General features: G+C 49.7%; 1 protein-coding gene across 1 annotated transcript in view; it reads right to left on the bottom strand.

Moving 5' to 3' along the window:
- Positions 1-25,013, bottom strand: part of SIGLEC1 (sialic acid binding Ig like lectin 1) — a 37,981-nt gene that overhangs the window by 1,291 nt on the left and 11,677 nt on the right. The window contains exons 7-19 of the mRNA XM_065405615.1: positions 22,681-22,935; positions 21,166-21,468; positions 18,724-18,978; positions 17,064-17,363; positions 14,741-15,001; positions 12,595-12,897; positions 11,486-11,740; positions 8,513-8,818; positions 7,801-8,052; positions 5,788-6,096; positions 4,040-4,294; positions 2,862-3,164; positions 1,121-1,220 (exon numbers count right to left, since the gene is read on the bottom strand). Coding sequence (XP_065261687.1) covers positions 1,121-1,220; positions 2,862-3,164; positions 4,040-4,294; positions 5,788-6,096; positions 7,801-8,052; positions 8,513-8,818; positions 11,486-11,740; positions 12,595-12,897; positions 14,741-15,001; positions 17,064-17,363; positions 18,724-18,978; positions 21,166-21,468; positions 22,681-22,935 — 3,457 coding nt within the window. The remainder of the gene's footprint in view (positions 1-1,120; positions 1,221-2,861; positions 3,165-4,039; positions 4,295-5,787; positions 6,097-7,800; positions 8,053-8,512; positions 8,819-11,485; positions 11,741-12,594; positions 12,898-14,740; positions 15,002-17,063; positions 17,364-18,723; positions 18,979-21,165; positions 21,469-22,680; positions 22,936-25,013) is intronic.

The raw sequence follows: 25,013 nt of genomic DNA on the forward strand, positions 1-25,013 counted from the left end.
CCGTCTGTCCACCTACATCGCAAACCCTTGCTTGGGTCATCAGCAGGATCTGAACCCAGAGCTGAAGAGCAGACCTCTGCTGCTTGAGTTAAAGGAACAATCCTGCTAGCGGTAGTAGGCTGTTTTCCTGTGGCGGACCCGCCACTAGTGAGGGGTCTGACACACACTTTGCCAGTGTGTTATTCTCATGTGAAAACACTGGTTCTCCACTTGCGAAGTAACTCCCTGCTCTCCATGTGTCAGTATATAATGCCTGCATCTGTAACTTTCACTCTATGCATCCGAAGAAGTGAGGTTTTTACCCACGAAAGCTTATGCCCAAATAAATCTGTTAGTCTTTAAGGTGCCACCAGACTCCTTGTTGTTTTTGTAGATACAGACTAACACGGCTACCCCCTGATACTATTCTCATGTGCCCATCATTGTGGTGTCTGACCACCAATGCCCCCCTCCGTCAGATGCGGCTCCTGAATGCACACGCTCGATACAAGAGGGGCTGCCATTCTCCGGGGCCATTCAGTTACTGGCCTCTCCACTTAGACTGCCAGGGAGGGGGCCAGTTGTGATGCCAACACCTGGAACTGGCCTGAGACCCCGTGAGGCATTGTGCACAAGGTGCTCAAAAACTCTCAAATGGCACCATCGGGGCCCAAACCAGGGACTTCCAGAGCTAACCATGGCAGTCTCTACAGCATCTGCTATAGAGACCAGCTCTTCAGGTTGGACTGTAACAGCCTGACATCCTCTGTGGATCACGTAGAGTGGGAGACACAACACACTGAGCAGTGGGTCATACAACTCATGTTCACCACTGGCTTGGCCAGTGACCCCGCGGCAAAAGGATTCACAGTCTGTAACCAGGCCAGCAGCCTCTCATGTGCCCCCTCATGGCCTACAGGCAGCCTGCCTCAATTTCCCTCTTGGACTGTTCAAATAAACGTCACTTCAGGCTTTTTCCTGGTCAAAACTTACCCCTCCTTGTGGGCTGGCTTTAGTAATATCAAATAAACAATAAATCACCCACCCCAAAACAAGCCGTCCCTTCCCAGCCCTTGTGAGCCAGCCCAATTGGACACCCCTGAGCTGCTTCTACGAACTAAAGCATCAAGAGCCAAGTTACCTGGGCCATAACAGGACCACTGCAACGGCCAGAACAATAGCCCCCAGCGCTGCGATGAACATCCCAGCCAGGATCTTGTACAAGCGGAGGTCAGCGAGAGCTGAGGAGTAGAGAGGAGAGGAGGGTTATTCCGGCCAGTGTAAAACCACAAACAGCTGTGACTCAAGTCACTCCAACAGGGGCAAAACATGGGTACGGGGCAGGAGGCAGTGAGTTTTGGAAAGGTGAAGTTGCCCCCCAATGTACTGGATTTAACCTCTCCCTCTCCAGCCCCCTTCCTGGAGGGCCAGTGACTTGTGTTTGTCAGGTCTGACAACACACTCAGCCCTCAAAGCCAGGAGGCTGTGTACTTCTACCGCAACATCTGAGTCTTCATGTCATCAATATGCTGTTTCAGTCATCGCGTCGTGGCTATTGTCTATGCTCCATCACCTCCCGATGGACAGGGTCCGACCTGCGTGTGTGTCCCACTGCCCCCTGCTGGGTAGGATCAGATCTCCAAGAGATCTCGGAGTTGTGGATGGTTCTCTGAAAACATCTGCTCACTGTGCAGCGGCAGTCAAACATGCAAGCAGAATGTTGGGAACCATTAGGAAAGGGACAGATACTAAGACAGTAAAAATCATATTGCCTCTCTATAAATCCAGTTCTATATGAAGTTCTGGTCGCTCCATCTCAAAAAAGCTACATTAGAATTGAAAAAGATACAGAGAAGGGCAACAAAAATGATTAGGGGTATGGAACGGCTTCTATATGAGGAGGGATTAAAAAGGCTGGGACTGTTCAGAATGGGGGATATGACCGAGGTCTATAAAATCATGACTGGTTTGAAGAAAGTAAATAAGGAAGTGTTATTTACTCCTTCATATAACACAAGAACCAGGGGTCACCTGCAGATAGGCAGCAGGTTTAAAACAAATCAAAGGAAGTATTTCTTCACACAACGCACAGTCACCCTGTGGAACTCCTTGCCAAGGGATGTTGTGAAGGCCAAAACTATAACTGGGTTCAAAAAAGCATCAGATACACAGGGCCGGTGCAAGGAAGTTTTGCACCCTAGGCGAAACTTCCACCTTGCGCCACCCCCGCACTCAGCTAACCCCGCCCCCCATTCCCCCACGGCAGCTAACCCCGCCTGCGGAGTCCCCCCCGCGGAAGCTAACCCCGCCCGGGGAGCCCGCCCCAGCTCACCTCCACTCCACCTCCCTTGCCTGAGCGGGCTTTTAGGCGCCCTCAACCACTAGGCACCCTAGGCGGCCGCCTAGTTCGCCTAGTGGTTGCACCGGCCCTGCAGATACAGTCATGGAGGAGAAGTCCATCAATGGCTATTCACCAAGATGGTCAGAGATGCAACCCCATGCTCTGGCTGCCCCTCAGCCTCTGATTGCCAGATCCTGGGACTGGGCAACAGGGGATGGATCACTCAATAATTGCCCTGTTCTGTTCAGTCCCTCTGGGGCACCTGGCATTGGCCACTGTCAGTAGACAGGATACTGGGCTGGATGGACCATTGGTCAGACCAAGTCTGGCCATTCTTATGTGTGTCTGTGTTTGCACATGTGCCTCACTGCCCCCTGCTGGATGGATTCAGATCTGCTCCTTGGAGGGTCTGTGCCCCCTGCTGGGTACAACGGTACTGGATGGAGGACACGCTGTAGGGAACAATCCTACGTTGTCTGTGGGGATGGATTAGATGGGACGTGGCAGCCTCACCCATGGCTGATAGCTCTGCCTGACTCACTTTGCGCACTGAAGTAGGAGGTGGCTGTCACGTTGCCCAGTGCATTGCTGGCCACGCACGTGTATTCTGCTGAATCCGCTGATGTGACATCCCAGATCTCCACTCTCAAGGTGTTGTAGGATGGAAACACACTGACCCTCTGGCTGGCTGCTGAGCGTGGGCCTTGGCTGGAAGCCACTAGTTTATCCTCTCTGTACAGGGCTAATTCAGCCCGTGGGTTGCTATCAGCCGTGCAATGGATGAGGCCCACCCTTGCATTGCGGTTCTCCAGGAAGGCGTTCATTGATGGGTTCCTTGGAGCATCTGCATGGAGGAGACAATGTTACTGTTAAATCAGGTGGCTGGACTTCTTCAACTGACAAAGAGGAGGTGACTGGTTAAGAGCAGCCAGTGGTGGTCTACAGTTATTGACTAGAACAGATCACAAAACAGACTTTCCATCCCATGAGAAATTCCAAGATTTCAAAATTTCATTTGTCCTGCTTTGAAATCTCGTAATTTTTTGCATAATGGAATATTTCTTCTCAACCTTATCCAAAAGTTTCTTTCGGATACCATCAGAATGTTTCATTTCGACTTTGTAGTGTTGACTCTTCTATTATATTATGGAAATGAAGCATTTCAGCCTTATTGGAACAAAACATTTGGATCTTATCACAACAAAACATTTTAGTGATTCCCCCTTGAAAAATTCAATGAAATGGATACATTCCGGGGAAATGTTTGTGTTGTCAAATCAGCATTTTCCAATGGAAAACTGTCCCCTTGTAAATTGTTCGACTCACTCTATTATTGACCTTCAAAGTGAATCTGCAAACAGCGCTACACAAACGCCAAGAAATCACGTTAGCCAGGCTTTTAGCATCCAAGGGGTGAGGGGTGAAAGGACAGGGGAAAGAGGAGGAGGGGAGACTGCAGGAGAAGGAAGAGGTTGTTTCAATTATTGTTTGGTTGGGTTCATTTAAAGGGAGGGGACGTTTGCGTCTTGATTTTGGATTCTAGATGCTCCCCTAGTTCAGAGCGGGTTGGATCTGGGGCTCTGCCTTGGGCCTGGGTCTTAATTTTACTCTCATGGAGCTCTGGGCACATCTATGGCTCTATAGAAATAACAGATAATAACAACAAGTTGCCTTTATTTAGTGTGAACAAATCAACCCCCAAATCCCCTTGACACTCACAGAGCACATCCAAGCTGACCAGGGCAGAGGTGGCACTTCCTGTCCTCCCCTCTGCCCGACAGTGGTATGACCCCGTGTCCGCGCTGGAGACCCTATCAAGGTGGAGCGACCTAACGGGACCGTCCTGCAGCCACTTGCTGTTCTTATACCAGGTGTAGTTGGCCTCGCCGCCGAGCCAATCGGCAACCAGGCAGGTCACGTTGACTGTGACTCCTTCGTGGATTTCCTGAGATGGTTCAATCATGATTCTGACAGCTGATGGGGAGAAGAGATCAGGAAAATCAGCCATGTGTATTCTAGTAGGAACTGGCAGAGCTCCATGTTTCATGCCATTAGCTGCTCATCAGCAGAGCTGCTTACAAAATTTTCATCCGAGTTCTTTTTCAGATTTTTTTTTTTTTGACAGAATGGACATTTTTGCAAGAAAATTTCCATTTTTGCTGATTTTGGGGGGGGATGTGTGTGTGTGTGTGTGTGTGTGTGTGTGTGTGTGTAAAAACAACGACTCATTTGGTTTTCAACAATTTTTGAGATTTTGATTTTTCATCGAAAAATTCTGCAAAAAATGTCCACAAAACCAAAAAATGTTAATTTTTGTCAACATTTTGGACAGAAAATAATCTCCATTTTCCAACCAGTGCTAGTCATCTCGGATTCCAGTTCCACTCTAGCCCAAGGTTCGACCCTTCTGATGGCTGTTTGGTGTGTCTTAGTCCAGATGCCTCCTCCACAAAACCCACCACCATAATTGGCACTGATCGGACCCCTTGTTGGCCCCCTTTGAATGGACCAAAGAAATGAACTATCTACTCATTGCTAGAGGTGATCCCTCCAGGTCAGAGCTGGGGCATGGAGAAGCACATGCGTTGGGTATATTGCACCACCATTGCTTGTGCAGATAAAGATATCATCGGGGGAATGTGATTTTCAAAGCAGGCTAGGGGATTTTGACACATATCTCCCAGTGACATTATTGTATGCCATGTTGTTGTAGCCATGTCAGTCCCAGGATATTACAGTGACAAGGTGGGTGATGGTTCAATAGAAGATATTACAACTTCAATAAAGATATTACCTCACCCACCTTGTCTCAGTGACATTATTGGCATCTGTCTAAATCCCCTAGATCAGGGTTCTCAACCTTTTTCTTTCTGCAGCTGCCCCCAGCATGCTATAAAAACTCCACCGCCCACCCGTGCCACAGTAACTGGTTTTCTGCTTATAAAAGCCAGGGCTGGCGTTCGTGCAGGGCAATTGCCTGGGGTCCCACGCCACAGGGGTCCCTATGAAGCTCCATTGCTCAGACTTCGGCTTCAGCCCCGGGTGGCGGGGCTCAGGGCCCTGGACTTCAGCCCCATGCGCTGGGGCTTCGGCTTTCTGCCCTGGGCCCCAGCTAGTCTAACACCAGCCATGCTTGGAGGGACCCCCTGAAACCTGCTCGCAGCCCCCCAGAGGGCCCCAGACCCCTGGTTGAGAACCACTGCCCTAGATCACTTGGCAAATCTCAGTCTTAGCCTCTAGCATTGTCAGCTTAGCACCAGCTGCTAGCATTGAGCTCTACACCCAAATCTGTTGTGATGCTCAGATCAAGATTTAAATCTGAGTTTCCCCAGAGATTGCAGGTGCACAAGCTCCAGATCCTGCTTTGGCCCCACCCCGTGGGATCTGAATCCAAATCCCCCCATAGCCTGTGGGTGCTCCAGGGAGAGAGCACGGCACAGAAGGGTTAAAAAGACACCTGCACTCACTCTCCACACCGAAGCGCACGGATGCTGCGGCACTGCCGTAGGTGTTGTTAGCCGAGCAGACGTACTGGCCTGCGTCCTCCAGCATGACGTCCTTCATCTCCACCTTCAGGGAGTTGTGGGACACGTGAATGCTCAGCCGCTGGTTAGGCGAGCCCCAAGAACCCCGGGTGGAAGCCATGGGCGTGCGCTCAGCCCCTCGGTACAAGGCTATATCTGACGGTGGGTGGCTGTCGACAGTGCATTGGATGATGGCCTGGTGCCCATCCTGGGCATCTAGGAAGGAGATGAGTGAGGGCTTCCTTGGGGCATCTGAAGGGACAAGAACACGCTGTACTTGAGTTAAAAAACAGACAGTGACTTTCTTCTGGAAGGGGGTTGCAGAGTTTGGCCAGATGGCTCTGGGGATGGGCAGGGGGTATGGAGTAGCTCTGGAAAGGAAATGGTTTTCCTGTTCTTTGAGCATTTTTGAGATTTAAAAAACTCTCCCTGTCCCAAATCAGGATGGAAAATCGAAATCTCAACAACTTTCGCAAACCAAAAATCTGAAATTTGTTTTTGAACATCGCAATCGGAACATTTTGTTTCAATGTTGACCGATTCATATTTTTTACGTTTTGTATCTTCAGTTAACTTTCAGAGGGGTAGCCGTGTTAGTCTGGATCTGTAAAAAGCGACAAAGAGTCCTGTGGCACCTTATAGACTAACAGAGGTATTGGAGCATAAGCCTTCGTGGGTGAATACCCACTTCGTCAGTCACAGTGGGTATTCACCCACGAAAGCTTATGCTCCAATACGTCTGTTAGTTTATAAGGTGCCACAGGACTCTTTGTCGCTTTTTTCAGTTAACTTAAATTTCTAAATGGGAAATTGGTTTGAACCAAAAAGCATTTAGAAAATGTCGAAATGGGATGCTTCGACGACGTAGAATCTCTTTTCCAAAAAAGTTTGAAATGGGAAATTCATTGAAACTGACCCTTTCCTATGAAGCTTTTAGGCTCTGAGGTATCAGTGTTTTCCAATGAAAAAACGTTTTGTTACAAAATTCCCAATCGGTTCTAGCGTGATGCTTATAACACTGGGCCCCTGGTCAACTCTCTGACTAGCTCAGTGGTGACCGGACGTCATTGGCACTTGATGACTATCCACCGATCCGTGTGACGTGACCCGGAGCCTGAACAGAGTTGCTAGGGAGCAGTCACCACAACTGGCGCTGATTGCCTCCCGTTGGCAGTCACAGCAGAGAGGCTGAAGGTGGAATGGGCCACAGCAAATGAGCTTCTCCTCTGTCTCTCCTGGAGTTTGCCCTCCAGGCCAGGGCCGAGGCCCAGGCAGACAGCAATGCGGGGAAAGCCCGTGGGGCTGTCTCCACTGTTAATAGAGTGCTAGGGCAGATGGAGTGCACCACATGCCGATCTCCGTTACACTGGTGTAAACACAGAGTAGCTCTGCCGGAGTCAATCTCCTTCTATCTCAGGTATTTTGAAGGCACTTCTCATTGGTCCCTGAATCACTGTGGGGTAGCATTGCTCTGGAGAAACTCTGTTCCTCTGGATTTACGCTGCCACCACTGAAAGCAGGTTCTGGCCTGGTATGTTTCTATAACTGACCCCATCTGAGCCAACAGCAGGATTTGAACCGAGGATTTACAGAGCTAAAAGTGGCAGTGAAAGGACTAAGCCCGTTCATTAGCTGGCAGCCATGGCAGACTCATTAACCTCTGATGTGGAGCAGCCACTAGAGGGGGACAAAGACCTTCCCTTTCTAGTGTGGGTAACGTTTCCACTTAAGATATTTAAAGCTAAATAACGTTTCAAGAATTTGACCCATTTGGGTTGTGTCCAGCAGGGAAATGTCCCCCTTTCCCCAGAGAAACAATGATGTCTTGTCCCTGGAGCTAGTCCTGGCAGGTACCCAGCAAGACTTGGTTTTGTGATTGAAGTCGCCTGCACTGGGAATTCGATTGCATGCTCCATCTGAGAGGACGTAACGTTATCTAAACTGCAGGCAACTTACAGAGCACGCGCAAGGCGGTGGGCAGAGATGTCCTCCTTCCCCTGTCATTGTGAGCCGTGCAGGAATACGAGCCAGCATCAGTGCCCGCCGCACCACGGATCGTGAGGGAACTGCCAGGGCCCTCCGCCAGCCATTTGGTGTTCTTGTACCAGGTGTAAATGGTGCTCGGCTGGGCACTGGTATCCTCACAGGTCAGTGTGATGCGGTCCCCCTCACGTACATCGGGACCTGCTTGGATCACAACCCTCACAGCTGTGGAAGAAACCAGAGCAAAGCTGGAATGGATACAGCTGGAGCAGCCCTTTGAAACCAATAACTAACCATCGGAGTCAGCGTGGTAGACTGTTACAGATCTCTGATCCTCTGCCCAATTCTACCCCAGGCCTGGCACAGGTTAGAGCAGCATGGGGGCTGCTCTAACCTACACACCTGGCAATGATCCACATTCACCAACCAGGGATAGCTGGCGCGCAGCATGTTTCAGCCATATCTGCTTCCCTGTCTCTACACACCCCCTATGCTGGGGTCAGATGGCTCTGTGGCTTCTTTGCCCACTTAGTTAGCACTCTCCTGGCCAGGAGAATCCCCAGCAGAATAGACAGGAAGATTTCACTCCCTGGTGCAGGGGTAGGGCAGTATGGGAGAGAATCTGCCCCGAATTCCCTTCTAAGCAACACTGGAGTGCAATGGGAGTGACGAACTCCATACTCACTCTCGATGGTGAAGTATACGGAGGCGCTGGCCTCGCCGATCGCATTGTTTGCCGAGCACACGTACGTCCCTTCATCCTCCAAGGTGACGCTCCTGATCTCCAGTTTCAAGGTGTTAGGAGAGGACGAGACGCGTAACCTCTGTCCGGATGCCCCGTCACCTCGGGAGGAACCAGAAGCAACCAGCTCATCAGCTCTGCGCAGGGCCAGTTCTGACTGCGGGTTACTGTCAACAGCACAGACGATGATGGCTAGCTTCCCATCTTGAGTCTCCAGGAAGGACTTCACCCAGAGATTCCTGGGAGGATCTACAAGGAAGGAGGATTTAATTTGACTTCAGAACTTTAATGTGACCTCAGTGACTCACAAATTATTGGGTACCTGGGTGAAATTCCCTGCCCTGTGCTATACAGGTGGTTGGACTGGATAATTGAATGGCTTCTTCTAGCTTGGGACTCTGTGAATCTGTGAACTAGAGCCAGGAAGGTTTCAGGAAGGAGCCGTTATTAGAGCTGGGCAAGCAATTTGTCACAGCTCACTGGGGGGGAGGGATAGCCAGGGCCGGCGCAACCCATTAGGAGACCTAGGCGGTCGCCTAGGGAGCTACAATTTGGGAGGCAGCGACCGCGACGGTATTTTGGCGGCGGGACCTTCCGCTGCCTCTGTTTGGGGCGGCATTTCGGGGCGGGACCTTCTGCCACCTAGGGCGGCAGAAAAGCTGGCGGTGCTCCTGGGGATAGCTCAGTGGTTTGAGCATTGGCCTGCTAAACCTAGGGTTGAGTTTAATCCTTGAGGGGGCCATTTAGGGATCTAGGGCAAAAATCTGTCTGGGGATTGGTCCTGCTTTGAGCAGGGGGTTGAACTAGATGACCTCCAGAGGTCCCTTCTAACCCTGATATTCTATGATTTATTCAGTGAACTTTGCCTCTTTTTTCTAGTTATGTCATTATTCAAAATTACTTGGCAGGGGATTTCTATGACTGACTCTTGGCCTGTCGCTCGTTCACAAGCTGTTTGTGATGAGTATTCAATACAAAAAGTCAAGCAGCGTTGATTGGACACGTTGGTGTCGCATGGTGTGTCACTGTTCCCTGATTGGATGAGAGTGTGACTCTAAGAATCAGGGTTCTGGGGGGGGAAATTGAAAACTCGCTTTTCATCAGTATTCTCTAGAATCAGCTGCGGATTCTCCACTTTTGGCAACTTCTCTCCCGGGAACTCTCTTATACTAATACTCATGGAAAATAAACACAAACAGGGCTTGAATGTAGGCAGTGTGAACTCCATTCAAAAGTCAGGCCCATTGTCCTGTGCCATTTTTAGCAATGTTTGCTCCACTTTCTTGCCTCGGCACTTGATACTCAGGATAAGGGGAGTGAGGAGGACCCCTGGACTTGTTGGCTGAGTTTTTGGGGAACCCTAGGGTTGGGTGTTAAGTAGTGCTGGTCACCAGACTCAAGGAGATAAATTTGTTTTACTCAACAAAGAGAAGCTTAAGAGGTGATTTGATCACAGTCGATACGTGCCTACACGGGGAACAAATATTTAACAATGGGCTCTTCAATCTAGCAGACAAAGGTCTAACCGATCCAAAGGCTGGAAGTTGAAGCTGGACAAATTCAGACTTGAAATAAGGCGTGCATTTTTAACAGTGAGCATAATTAACCCTTGGAACAACTTAACAAGGATCATGGTGGATTCTCCATCATTAGCAATTTTTAAATCAAGATTAGCTGGTTTTCTAAAAGTTCGGCTCTAGGGATTATTGTGGGGCAGGTCTCCGGGTGTGTTATAGAGGAGAGCAGACTGGATGGTCACAGTGGTCCCTTCTGGCCTTGGAATCCATGAACCTCTGAAAAATATTTTTAATTGAAACTTTTTTTTAATGAACATAGAAAAACCGGAAACCAAAAATGTTTCTGTAAAATGTTTTTTTGGCTTTCGTTTTAAAAAAAAATGGTTTCCAATAAAAATAAATCCATTTTTGGTTTTCAAAAATCAGAAAATGTTTAATGAAAACAGTTTTTGAAAATGGACCATTTTTCCGTTTCAGTTTTTTGTAAATTTTTCTTGGGGAATTTTGAAAAATGTGAAAAAATTTCAACACTTTCTGTAAAAAATGCTTGGTATTTTTCACCCACATCTAGTTCCAGGTGAGGCTGTGGCTGGTGGTAACAAGGAGGGCCGTGGTTCTGGCTTTAGATGAGATTTGGCAAATTCTGAATTTACCTGGTTTCCAGCTGAAACTAGCTCAGTCCGAACCACTGTCCATCCCACTTCCACACCTAGACGTGACCCTTTGCAGCTGCCTTACCTCCCCAATGAGCTCCACCCACCCATCTCCCTGCTGCCCATGCCCTCCACAGCTACTCACCTGACATGTCCTCTAACAGCTGACTCCTAAACTGATAGCCAGGTTGGGAACCAGCTGGGAGCACATGCCCAGGAGCATGGGTGGATTTCCACTCTAGGGAGTCAGGATGGGGACAAGGAAACCTTCCCTGACCCCCAGACTAGACCCCACCCCTTACTTGACACAATTCCCAGATCCTTCGAACCCCCAGTTCCCAAGGGATAGCTCAATATTTTAAGGCTCAATCCAAACACGTCTCTTGCTAATGTTTGAATGCCTTTTCTCCCATGTGTGGTTTGAGTGGGCACAAACCCTGGAGCACTGTCTGCTTTCTAAAGACCGGGGGGCAGGGGAAGGACTACACTACGCTCCTACAATGGGGTCCCTCTAAGGACGTAGACTTTGCCCTGCAGATCAGACCATAGGTCCACCAACTCTGGGGTCTTGTCTCCAGCAGTAGCCAAAGCAGGATGCAGCCCTCCCCTACCCACTCATGTATGGAGGGGTCGCTTATCTAGCTCCCCTTTTTAGTGCCAGTGGGCTGGGGGCGCTGGGCTGGGCTGGTGGATACAGAGGCATTTTTCTCTGAACCTTGCACAGTTCAACCATGCAAAGAACTTACAGAGGACGTTCAAAGTGCCTGGGGAAGAGCTTCTAACCCTCTCCTGGGTCTTCACCGTGCAGTGGTAGGATGCAGCATCAGTGGTGGTGACCTTGGGAAACACAAGTGACCTGCCAGGGCCCTTGCTGAACCATATGTTGTTCTTATACCAGGTGTAGTGCGGCATCCCCGGGGCATCACTGTCAACTGCACAGGTCAGGTTAACAGCATCCCCCTCGTGGACATCCGGCGAAGGAGAGATCCAGACCCTTGCAGCTGGGAGGAAAGACTAATGTGAGAAAATGTTTATATACTATGGGGAGGGAGGGATGGATGGATGGATAGATAAAGGGGTATGTATGGAGATGGACAGATGGATATGACAGTTATGTAGAGGGATGAATGGATGGATACAGCGATCTGTATGGGGATGCAAGGATTAGAGAGAGAGAGAGATACAGGGATAAGTATGGGGAAGGATGGACAGATAGATACAGGGGTATGTAAGAGGATTGATGGATGGATGGATGCAGGGGTATGTATGGGAATGCATGAATAGATAGACAGATACAGGGGGTATTTAGGTGGATGGATGGATATAGGGGGATGTATGGGGATGTGTGGATGGATAGGTAGATACAGGGGGTAGTTAGGTGGATGGATGGATATAGGGAATGTATGGATGGATAGGTAGATACAGGGGGTATTTAGGTGGATGGATGGATATAGGGGGATGTATGGGGATGTGTGGATGGATAGGTAGATACAGGGGGTAGTTAGGTGGATGGATGGATATAGGGGATGTATGGATGGATAGGTAGATACAGGGGGTATTTAGGTGGATGGATGGATATAGGGGGAGGTATGGGGATATGTGGATGGATAGGTAGATACAGGGGGTAGTTAGGTGGATGGATGGATATAGGGGTATGTATGGGGATGGATGGATGGATAGGTAGATACAGGGGATATTTAGGTGGATGGTTGGATACAGGGGTATGTATGGCTGGATCTATAGCTATAAGAGGTAGTAGGTGGCTGGCTCGCTGGCTGGATACAGCAGTATGTAGGGGGACAGATGGATGGATGGATCCAATTCCCATGGCAGTAGAGGGCAATGTTGTACTCACTCTCTGCAGTGAAGTTCAGTGAGGTGGTTGAGTTGCCATACGCGTTACTAGCAGAACACACATACTCTCCTTCATCCTCCATCACCACAGCCTGGATCTCCACCTTCAAGCTGTTGTGTGATGAGGAGACGCTGACTCGCTGTCCGGCTGCAGGGTGCGAGCCAGTGGTGGAAGCCACAAGTTCACCTCCTCTGAACAGAGATAACTCTGACTGTGGGTCACTCTCAACAGTGCACTGGAGAACGCCCAGCTGCCCATCCGGTGTCTCCAGGAAGGAGGTCAACTCAGGCTCCCGGGGTGGATCTGTTGGGGTGAGACACTCGCATTAAGGCACAGTGAACATGCTCTTCATTTGCCATCATCTTGAGCCTTTAATGCCATGATTCCTTCTTTGATCAGCAAAGCATTGTCTCTGGGCTGCCAGCCTATTTCACCAGCACAACATTCACTGTCAGTTGCTTGAAACGTCTGTGCTGAATCCCTTCTCCCCTCACAACCCTTCATCTCTTAAGTCCTTTTATCCTGTAGGTTCTCCATTGCAGACACTACTACACTATAAATAATAGAAGGAGAAGAAGGAAAGGCAGATCCACCCAGAAGAATCTGATCAGACCGCCCCATTCCCATTTGAAAATCTAAATTAAAGAGTCTACTCCAAATACTTTTTAATTTATACTTGTGGTTCGCTTCTGTTCCTAGAGTTGGTTGGGAATTTTCAATGCAATTTTTTGGGGTCAAAAAATGTTGATTAATTGAAAATGAATCTGCTTGTGAAACAGAGTTGGTTTAGACAAATCTCCAGCCTTGAATAATGTTTGGAAAAAAAGTTGCAGAAGATTTGAAATGAAAAACACCAGTTTTCAAGTTCAAAATGACTTTCTTTTGAAAAGTCAGCCAGTTAGACTTTTAAAAAAGGTTAACAAGGAAAGAAAAGTTCAAAATCAAAACAAAATGGTTTCGAAATGATCAAAATGAAATATTTCCATTGACCTGGACCTGAAGTTTGGTTTTGTTGTTTTGTTTTTTCAGTTTGCAGAAAATTGTCAAGATTTTGGTGTTTGGTCCAGATTCAGGATGGGAAAATTTTTCCAACTCCTGAAAATTTTCGAAGGATGGGAAAACCTTTTCCCTCTTGGCTCTGCCTTCTACAGCGTAAATGCCATGATACAGGCTGAAATGGGTGGTGCCCTGACTCTTTCACCTTTAGTGTTCCCAAGGATGTGTGGCCCGTACCATCTCCTGCTCTGCTCAATAAGCCTTTGATACAACATTGGCAAGGGGCAGCGTGAAACCTGCGTCCCTTCCACGGTTCCTGTTCCCTCTTTGCTCAGGCAAATTCCTACTGAGGTCAGTGTGAATGTTACTGAGCAATATGGGCTCCTGCATCTGGCTCGTCATGATCAGTGCCAGAACCTCTCTCTAGAGCCATCGGGAGTGACAGGCTGTCCTGGAGCAGGGCCCTGGTTCATGGAATCTAGACCAGCCGCAGCCTGTGGCAGTCGCAGAGCTGTGCAGAAACTGCCATTTTTGGTTCAGGGGGAGATTCGTGATTTGGAAATGTCTTTGGTTCCAGAATGGAACAAAATCAAAGAATTCTGAAATTTCCTGCTAGTCAAAATTCTGAAGAAAAAAATAAATAAAATTTCAGGTCAATCAAAACATTTTGTTTTGACAACATTGAAACGTTTCGTCCTGATTTTGCCTTTTTGTTTTCATTTTATGTGATATTTTATAATAAAAACGGGAAAAATCAGAAACCAAAAGACATGTCGAAATGGAAAAGCGAAACGTTCTGGTCCGAGAAGGCTGCAATGGAACATTGGACCCGATTGAAACGCTCTTTTCACCTTTTGGTTTCAAAACAAATTTTCACCAAAGACGACGCGTTTCTGCGAAACGTTTTGCTTTCGATGAGTCAGCATTTCCTGCTGGGAAAATCTCCCGCTGGAAAATTTCCAACCCGCTCCGGGAATAGCCGTCCTCCGGCAATGCTCTGGTGAAAAGCAATGCACCTAGCCCAGGGCGCAGTTAAGCAGCGATGCAATGCAACGGGCTGCTCCAATATCCACTGACATCAATGGGACACTGTCCACAGACCTCCATAAGAACTGGCTCAGCCTCCACCTGGATAAACAATCTCACTTACAAGAGACGTGTAAGCTGACGGCTGGGGAGATGCTGCTGCTGGTTCCCTCGGGGCTGTGAGCTTTGCAGTGGTACGAGCCAGTATCCCCACTGGTTATGTGTGGGAAGGCGAGGGAGCTCTCCGAGCTCGCTTGAAGCCGGTGGCCGTTTTTGTACCAGGTGTAGATGGCGCCCTCTGGAGCATTTCCTGTCACATCACATGTCAGGGAGACATCATCCCCTTCCTGAACGTCCGTGGAGGGCGTAATTAGAACTCTGGCGGCTAGAGGATGGAGACAAGCCACAGCAAAGAGAGATAACAACAGCCTGGATCTCAGCAGCAAGTTGAATCCTACCTCTGGCCCCACCCTAGATGGCCCCGACATGCCAAGTTTGGATCTGAATCCAAAATACGGGGGCTGCTATTCCGGCAGTTCTCATTCAGCCTTTTATAGCCAAGATGGGAAATCCAGATCTGGAAGTGGATCTAAAGCTGGCGCCCACAAAATCCAGGGGGACAGAGGTTGCGTTCAGTGTCGGCTCATTACAGAGACAGGCTTGAAATGCAAACTCTGGATCCAGATCCTAACTTCCCTGAAACTCAGGCTTTGGATCTGGGGTTCCGATTTTGGCCTAACCCTAATTTCCATCACCATCCGTCAAGGCCTTTTCCTCTCCTCCTTCAAGAATCCCCACCCGCCTCAGTTTCCACCACCCCAGTGCACTTCACCGCCCTCCCTACGCTGGCTCAGGTCTTGGCAGCGGCATTCCAGTCTCACTCATTACAAAGTCAACGGGAGTTTGCCTGAGGAAGGGCTGAGCGAGGACATCAAGATCTAGTCCGTGGTTTGTAAGCTTCTTGGGGCAGGGATCTTTATCTGGCTGCCTGGGCGGGACTGTGCACGCCTCTCAGTGCTACATCAACAACAGAGCCCCAAATGCTCCTGCTGGTGCTTTACAATCAGGATCACCCACCATTACTACGCTGCCACCTCTGCAGTGGAACATGGCAACTGTGTATGCAGCAATGCTACATAACAGGTTAGGACAGGAAGTGAAGGCTACGGTGTCCAATAAACACAGCAGAGAGGCCTTAGGCCAAATACTCATTAAAGTACCCCTGAATGCAGAGAGGGCTCTTCCTCTCCTAGGGTGATGGGCAAGTCCCACCCGAATGCTCCCGGGAGTTATTCATCTAGGGGCAGCTCCCCTGCTTCACAGTTCTCAGATGCTCAGCTATTCTCAATGCAGCCATTTTGGGCTGTATAAGTAGGGGCATTGCCGGCAGATCGAGGGATGTGATCATTCCCCTCTATTCAACATTGGTGAGGCCTCATCTGGAGTACTGTGTCCAGTTTTGGGCCCCACACTTCAAGAAAGATGTGGAAAAATTGGAAAGAGTCCAACGGAGGGCAACAAAAATGATTCGGGGGCTGGAGCACATGACTTATGAGGAGAGGCTGAGGGAACTGGGATTGTTTAGTCTGCAGAAGAGAAGAATGAGAGGGGATTTGATAGCTGCTTTCAACTACCTGAAAGGGGGTTCCAATGGGGATGGATCTAGACTGTTCTCAGTGGTACCAGATGACAGAACAAGGAGTAATGGTCTCAAGTTGCAGTGGGGGAGGTTTAGGTTGGATATTAGGAAAAACTATTTCACTGGGAGGGTGGTGAAGCACTGGAATGGGTTACCTAGGGAGGTGGTGGAATCTCCTTCCTTAGAGGTTGTTAAGGTCAGGCTTGACAAAGCCCTGGCTGGGATGATTTAGTTGGGGTTGGTCCTGCTTTGAGCAGGGGGTTGGACTAGATGACCTCCTGAGCTCCCTTCCAACCCTGATATTCTCTGATTCCTCCTCACCCCCTTCATTACAGGTCATTTCCCTGCATACCCTTTGCCCTTCCTAGCTACAGACAGAAGAACCAGGGCCAACCCGTCCCCCATCTTGTGGTATTTCTAGCCGGGTGCATACTAGGACTCTCCATTCTCACACTGTTTCCAGGCTGGTTTTGTAGCCTGGGAAACCTGGTTCAAGATTCGGAGAAGTAGCCAAACTTGAAGGCATTTCCCCAGACAGACCCTATGAAACCTGTAGTCAATCACCTGTCTCTAGTGCAGGGACCCCTGCCTAGTGCCAGGGCTTCCTAGGAGGTCCTTGTCCCCATGGAACTTTAGGGGAGAGCGGGGATCGAACTCAGATCCCGCTGCTCCTGAGGCCCTAGAATCAAAGTAGCATCTGACCACTCCCTAGCAGCACGGGATCTAGGACACACAGATGAGCAGTTCTGCGTGCACCCAGCAGAGGGCAGTGCTGCACATGTCCTCTAGCCATTTCCTCCATACTCACTTTGCACACGGAAGTACAGGCGGCCAGAAGATGTGCCATATGCATTGCTAGCGGTGAAGTGATAGTTCCCTTCGTCCTCCAGCGTGATGTCCCGGATCTCCACCCTCAGGGAGTTCGGGGAGGCAGCGATGCCGATCCGTTGGGCGGCTGCAGTCCTGGAGCTGGTGGAGGCCACAAGTTCATCTCCTTTATACAGGGACAGCTGGGCCGGGGGGTTGCTGTCCACCACACACCGGATGATGGCCAGTCTGCCCATCTCCGCCTCCAGGAACGAGGTCATTCGGGGATTCCTGGGGGCGTCTGAAGAGTCGGGAACAAAGATCGTCCTCAAGTTATACATGTCTTGAGGATTGTTTAAAGACCCCTCCTATCCCTCTTGGACCATCCCATGGCCACCTAGATCCTCACCATTGTCATCACTCTGCTGCATACCACAGCCACTAGAAACCTTACAGGGACACAGCGATGGAACTCAGCTCCTCAACTGATTGAGCTAGCAGAGAATCGCCATTAGCTGTGAGCTGTACTGGGGCTATGACATACAGAAGAAAAGCTCTGATTCCATCCAGTAGAGAGAATCACACACACGAAGGCACATGATCCCATGCATGCTAAAATACACACACATGCTCATGCGTGTTCTAATACACACATGGTCTCGCCCACACCCACACTAGCCGGTTAATTACAGACAAGCTATTTATTGTCAGTTCTGCTCAGGTTTTAGCTTCCTATGGTAACCCTTGAAAAGAACACAGCCTGGCCCCAAATCTACTCTTGCTGGCAGGGTCTGCAGCGGAGGAGGCACTCTCTCATCAGCAGTGACCAAGTGGAGGGCAGGGCGGAAGCTGGTACTAATGACCGGAAGCGGAGAATGAGTTTCTGAGGCTTTGAGACTGACGTGAAGAAACCGACAGTGAGTTTTAAAAAGCCGGGCGAGCAGTTTGGATCCTGACGCAAACAGCCCGGCTGTGCGAGGATGGGAGGGGAAGCAACAGCACTGCGCGTTTTAGACGACAGCACAGGATCTGCACGCGGGCTGGTCGCCAGTGTTCAATAAGTCACATCTGATTGCAGTGTTTCACAGGTAGCTTCTCTCTGGAACAGACGCACGTGTCACCCGTTCGTACTCAGGGTGGCGCATGGTCCCCCTCTCGTGGTTGGATCACATGGAGGTCGGTGGGCTGGCTCCAGCCTTGAGCTAACGGCTCTGGGTATTTTAGCTCATGCTTTTAGAGACAGAGGTCCCTGTTTGGGGCATAACAGGGTCCTCAGCTTTCATGTGATTCGGCCACTACTGGGGCCAGAGCACCAGCCTGAGTAAGCCTGGGTTACACGTGCACATACGTGTTGGCACACACGCATGCTCCTGCGTGTACGCAAGAGACCAGACACACACAAACCATGCACACGGGTGCACATACACCCACACATGCACACACCCACACAGCATGGACCCACGCACCCAGATGAACACACGTGCATCCACCGACATGTAGCCAAATGCACCCTCCCATGTACACACAACCGCAACGCGCACCTGCAAGTGTAGTCAGGTGTGTTGGTTGGGACCCGACTGACTGCACCACTGGGGCCCATGCGCACCTACTCCTGTGGGAACCGGCCACTGCCATGAAGATTCAAAGTGTCTGGCACTTACAAAGCACATTCAGCGAGACCAAGGCGGAGCTTCTGCTTGTTCCGTTATTCGTTGCCTTGCAGTAATAGACCCCGGCGTCTGCACTGGCCACCGGCTGGAACACCCGGGAATTGGCCAGGCCCGTGGACAGCCACTGGCCATTTCTGTACCAGCTGTAGTTAGTCATGGCCGATGAGTTGCTGCTCACTTCGCAGGTCAGGTTGACCCCCTGGCCTTCCTGCACCTCTGAGGCCGGTGTGGCGATGACCCTCGCCGCTGAGGGGGAAGAGAGACAAACAGGATTCAGGGACTGAGCGACGGGGGAAGTGCAAAGCAACGAAAGATGCGTCTCTTTGGGTACATTATGGGGCATGACATAACTGCCTGCTAGGGCTGGAAGACCAAGGGGGCAGCCCATGGGGGTATACGAAGGGGCAAGGGGATGGTCTTTACCCAAGGGGGAGTTAGTCTGTATCCTAGAATCCATTTCCTGACAGTGCAATCTGTCCCCAAGAGATGGGCTGGAGCCCCATTGCGTGGGACATTTAAAATGAGACTCCACAGAGCTCTAGAAAATGTTCTGGAGGCAGCAGTCCTGCCCCTGGGGGCTAGGAGTGTAGAAGAGGGTCTTTTCCATCACTAGATTCTGTGATTTGATGAGGCTGGAGAACAGGCTCTCGAGAAGTGGTGGTAGCTGTAACAGACAGTTAAAACGGGAGTAGGCAAAGTCCTGGAGAATGTGCGTGTGAGGGTTACGGTGTGTATGGGGGGGCCAGGGGGAGTACATTGGGGGCAACATACATTAGATGACCTTGTACATCAGAGTTGTATGATGCTTTGAGAGGGGGATTTTGACACAGAGCCAGATTCTGATCTCAGTTACACCAGTGTAAATGCATAATAATTCTATCGCTTTCAGCGGAGTGACTCTGGATTTACCTTGGTGTTCCTGAGAGCAGAATCTGGCCCACCGATGGGAATCGTTGCCTCTTGGAGTATCGCTGGCTTTGAGGGACTTTGGAAACATTTTGCAAATTTCACAATTGTCTTTTTTTAGCAGCGAATCAATCAATCGTTTCAAATGTCACAAACGGGCCATTATGCTGCCCTCATTTGTCAGCCATTTTCCTACAGCTATCCCCGAGTTCTATCAAATGGCCAGCGCTTGGCAAAATGTGCATGGCCTAAAGTCATTCGTGATATGTCATATTTATCCAGTAATGTGTGTCCGTGGACAGAAGCTTGGTTTTATGTAGCAAACTCGGTCAAAAGGCCCAAATTGGACACTTACATTTCAGGCAGTTTCCTTTCTTCATGATGGATTAGATGACCTCTTGAGGTCTCGTCCAGCCCTGGGTTTCTATGAATCTATGATACACCTCTACCCCGATAGAACACGACCCGATAGAACACGAATTTGGGTATAACGCGGTAAAGCAGCGGGGAGCCCCGGGCCCTTTAAAGCGCCACCCGAGCCTCGCTGCTTTACCGTGTTATATCCGAATTCGGGTGGAGCCCTGGACCCTTTAAATCACTGCCCAAGCCTGGCTGCCGGAGCCCCGCCGGCAGCCAGGCTCGGGCGGTGATTTAAAGGGCCAGAGGCTCTAGCCGCTGCGGGGAGCCCCGGGCCCTTTAAATCCCTGCCTGAGCCCTGCTGCCAGAGCTCCGGCGGTGATTTAAAGGGCCCGGGGCTCCCTGCAGCGGCTGGAGCACCGGGCCCTTTAAATCACAGCCGGGGAAGCCGGTCTCGCGGTCTCACCTATAAGGCGGTGAGATTTTTTGGCTCCCAAGGACCGCGTTCTATTGGGGTAGAGGTGTATTTAATATTCAGTGGTTCCAAAGAATACTGCGGAATCTCCCCTTTTCCTTGTTCCCTTTATGGATCCCATCCCACTAACTCGGATGCCATCCTAGGAAGCAATGGGGGCACCCCCTACAGGAGTTAATAGGGTGGGATCAGTAGTGAATCACCCAGAGATTCATAGATTCCAAGCCCAGAAGGGACCACTGTGATCTAGTCTGACCTCCTGCATAGCCCAGGCCAGAGACCTGCTCCACAGTAATCCCTAGAGCCGAGCTGTTAGAAAAACATCCCATCTTGATTCAAAACTTGCCAGTGATGGAGAATCCACCCCAACCTTTGGGAAATTGTTCCAGTGGTGAACGACGCTCAGGGTGACCAAACGATTCAATCCCTCACAACAGCCATTTCACTAAGGGTTCAATCCAGGGCCGTGACAGGAGTCGGTGGGACGCGCCCCGCCCCTCCAGTGAACCCCCATTGCGATCAATGGAATTGCTGGGGGGATTTTTTTTTTATAACAGCAGAAGGATTCGTGTGAATCGTCCCTTACCGCCAACACGGGGCCTGGCCCCCTCCCTGCCTGCCTGGGTCTCTCTCCCACCACACGCGGTTGGAAAGGCCAGTTCCCTTTGACAAGAGGAACCCAGCTGGGCACTCACTCTCTGCACTGAAGACCATGGAGGTGCTTGCATTGCCGTAGGCGTTCCTAGCCAAGCACACGTAGGTCCCTTCATCCTCCAGCACCACCTTGCGGATCTCCACCTTCAGGCTGTTGTACGATGGAGTCGCACTGAGCCTCTGGCCGGCCAACGAGCGGGAGCCACTGGTGGAAGCTACTAATTCATCTCCTCTGTACAGGGCTAATTCGGCCTGCGGGTCGCTGTCGGTGGTGCACAGGATGACGCCCAGGTGCCTGTTCTGCGTCTCTAGCAGGGAGCTCATCTGGGGCCGTCTCGGTGGGACTGCAGGGTTAAAATGTTGTTGGCCGATATGTTATTTGACATATGATTATTTACTAGATTAGGAGAAACCCTCGCAACCCCCCCTCCTCCCCAGCGCTCTACCGGGTCCTTCTGATGGCACCAGCAGCCAGGCTGTTGCTTCAGTCTCCTTCTTTGCTCAAACAGGCCTGGGCCAGTAAAGGCGAGACAGGAATCTGGCCAGAATTGGAATCTGGAGCAACTGAAGGTCCCTGAGCCGCCAGCCTCACTTTGATAGGACGGACTGTATGTTCTGGGGCAGAACGTTGGGAGTTTAGATGATAACAGTGGGCCAGACTCTCAGCTGGTGTCAATCTGCAGAGCTCTATTTCCTTCAGTGGGGCTACTCCGATTGACACCCATTCAGGAGGTGGCCCAAGAATCTTGCATTGGTATGGAGCCTTGGATCCTGATAGAGTCGAGAAATGTAAACTCCTACACAAGCTATGGGTAGGGAGCACGTCATCCACCTCTGAAATGCACGTGCAGCTCTGGGGTGGAACGTAGCAGCTGTTTTACGGTGCACAGCAACGCTACACTCAAGTTAAGGGCAGGAAGCGAAAACAACGGTTTCCTCCTAAAACGACAGGGAGAAGCGATTGGCAGGACGAACAGCAGTTACCGCAGGCAGAATTTGGGCCTGGCACCGGAGTTAATACTCTTATGAAGAATGCCAGCCAGGACCTCTTTTTACTGACCATGAATGGTCAGGATACCAGTTCTACTCTACATCTCACGTGCAAGATGACAACTCCACCAGCACCACGCCAGTTTAGCACCCTGCTGTGGAATCTGGATTGTGTGAACTCCGCTTGGGCACGGAGGCTAGCTACGTAGCATCAGTTGCAGGACCAGGCCAGTATTGTCAGATTGATCTGATTAACCGACTTGCATCTTACTTTAATAGAGGCTTTCAGGGCCAGATTCTGCTCTTAGACAGGCTCGTGTAAATCTGGAGTCACTCTGGTGTAAATCTGGAGTCACTCTGGTGTAAATCTGGAGTCACTCCATTGATTCAGGGATCACTTTAGTTTCACGATGGGGCAGCTGAGGGCAGAACTTGGCCTTTAGTGTGTGAATTGTGGCCTCCCCAAGATGTCCCCCAGCTGATCTAAGGATTAGCCAGTTCCCTAATCACAAAGTTTTCCCTCTTTGGCCTTATTTGGGGGGCCGTGGAAGGGAGGTCATACTTACACAGCACCCGCAGGGTGACAGCCGGAGAGGTGCTGCTGCCTCTCTTAGTCTGGGCCTTACACTGGAAAGCGCCCGCGTCCCTGCTGCTCACGGCTGGGAGGACCAGGGTGTTCTCGGAGCTCTCCTTCAGCCACCCTGTGTTCTTATACCAGGTATAGCTGGGCCCTTCCTCTGCGCTTCGGGTGGTGACGCACGTCAGGGTGACTGTCTCTCCTTCGCGCACCTCCGGGGAGGGACCGATCAACACTCTCGCTGCTGAAAGAGGGAGGGAAGGAAACACAGTAAAGCAGGGGAATGAAATCTTTGTCGGGAAACTTTTGCCTGCCTGCTAGGGCTGTCACCCAAGGTTTGCCCTCTGGGCCTCACATAAGCTGTGTGAGCCTGAGCAGCCTCCGTCTAGTCCCAGCTGGACACTGGCCCACGTTGCCCATCCAAATATATGCTTTGGTGCTAAGGGCTGTGTGAGTCCGGTGATGTACGGGGAGATGTAATGAAGCCAGGGACACTGAAATCAAGCCTCTAGTCCAGCTGCTGAGTGTAGATTCAGCGCCCGGCTCTTGTTTGGGTTTGCCTAAACCGCAGTATTATGGGCTTGGGAAAGGGGCTAGGTTGCGGTTCTTTATTGTTTGCTGTTCTTTTTTATTGTGTCCGGTTTGGGGGAGGGAGGGAGAGGAGGAATACAGGCCATTTATAAGACTGGCAGGATGGCTTTCGGCCTCTCCTCCCACATTGGGATAGCTGCCCCAAAGGAGGAAGGGGGGTTGAAAAAATCCTGTTGAAACTGTTTTTCAACAGAAAAATTGCTTTTTTTTTGGCAAAACAAAATGTTCCACAAAAGAATTCTGGTTTCTGTGCAGAAAAAATGACTTTTTGTCACAAAATCCTAACACCCAAAACCAGAAAAGTTTTTGGCTTTTGGCCCAAAGCTGAAACACTGCGGTTTGGGAATACTGCTGCAGTGCTTCATGGGAATTGTAGTTCAGGTGCATACTGCCCACACTCTTCTCTATGGGCTGGGTTCCCTAGTCAAACTACATTTGCCATGATGCACTGCACCAGGGAGTCCCTTGATGCACCTGTGATGGCTTAACAAGAAGGGAGCCATGGTGCATCATGGGAATTGTGGTTTGGCCAGGGATTCTGGACTATAGAGGAGAAAGGGAACATGAGGACCCTAAACTACAATTCCCATGAAGTACCATCACTGCATTTCCAAATTGAAATATTTTTGGTTTCCAGTTGAAATTTCTGTCAAAAATTTTGGGTTTTCAATATTTTGCTAAGAAGTCTAAAAATTTTGGTGAAAACTCAAAATTTCCAAAATGGAAAAAAAAAACCTGAAAAACATTTTCCGATTAGCCCTATTAGGGAGGCTCCTGGCTTCTCCAATCAAAGAAACAGTTTCTTCCCAGAGAAAGCTTAAAAGAAAAGAGTCCTCATAAAGATACACCAGGCCCATATGAAACGTGTCAACTCAGCAACACAAGAACTTCAGCACCGGAACAACACGCTCTCTTCATCTCTGCCTAGTTAGAACCCGAGCGTCTGCATTATTAATCAGCTGTAGCTTCTTCAAGGCACAATCCAGAAGACTGGAGAAAAGTGAGTTGAAATCATCAGTCCCTGAGCTGTCTATAGTTACAGCTGGTCAAAAATGTTTACGCAAAAGATTTTCCCACTGCAAAAATGGGATTTGTCAAAAAGGATTTGTTGTTGTTGTTGTTGTGGGAAAATGTCATTTTCAATGGAATTTTTCAGGCAGAAATTTCTAACTGGAACTAAACTTTTCAATTTGTTCTCATTGAAATTTTTGTTTTGTTTTGGTTTTCAAAAATCTAAAAATTACTTAAATTTTGAAACTATAGATTTTTGGTTTTTCTCCTCTCTCATCATTCCCTCCCTCTCACTGAATCTAACTGGATGAGCAAACTGGTGAGGTTGTTTCTCCCCCCCCCCCCCCCCCCTTTACTCTTCTTTTTTCCCTTTTGCTGCTCTGTAACTGGTCTGAAACGGGAGAAGATCTGAAAAGTCACTGAGTGGAAAAAGGAAAAACAAGGAAAAGAAAAGGTATGGGGGGGGGGGGGGAACCCATTGGACATTATCCACATGCTTTCACTGGCTAGCCAAAAGGGGGCAAAAAAAGGAAGAGTGTTGAAATGTTTTGAAAAAATATTTAATGAAAAATTTTGAAAAAATATGAAAAATGGTTCCAATTTTGGCACCAACTCTGAAACTTCAAAATGTTCCGTGAAATTGTTTGTTCTGTTTTGTCAGCCAGCTCTGCCTGTCTCAGAACGTTAAATAGCATCGCGATAACTTCCTTACTGAGTGTA

This window comes from Emys orbicularis, chromosome 5 (assembly GCF_028017835.1).
Source record: "Emys orbicularis isolate rEmyOrb1 chromosome 5, rEmyOrb1.hap1, whole genome shotgun sequence".
Lineage (NCBI taxonomy): Eukaryota > Metazoa > Chordata > Testudines > Emydidae > Emys > Emys orbicularis.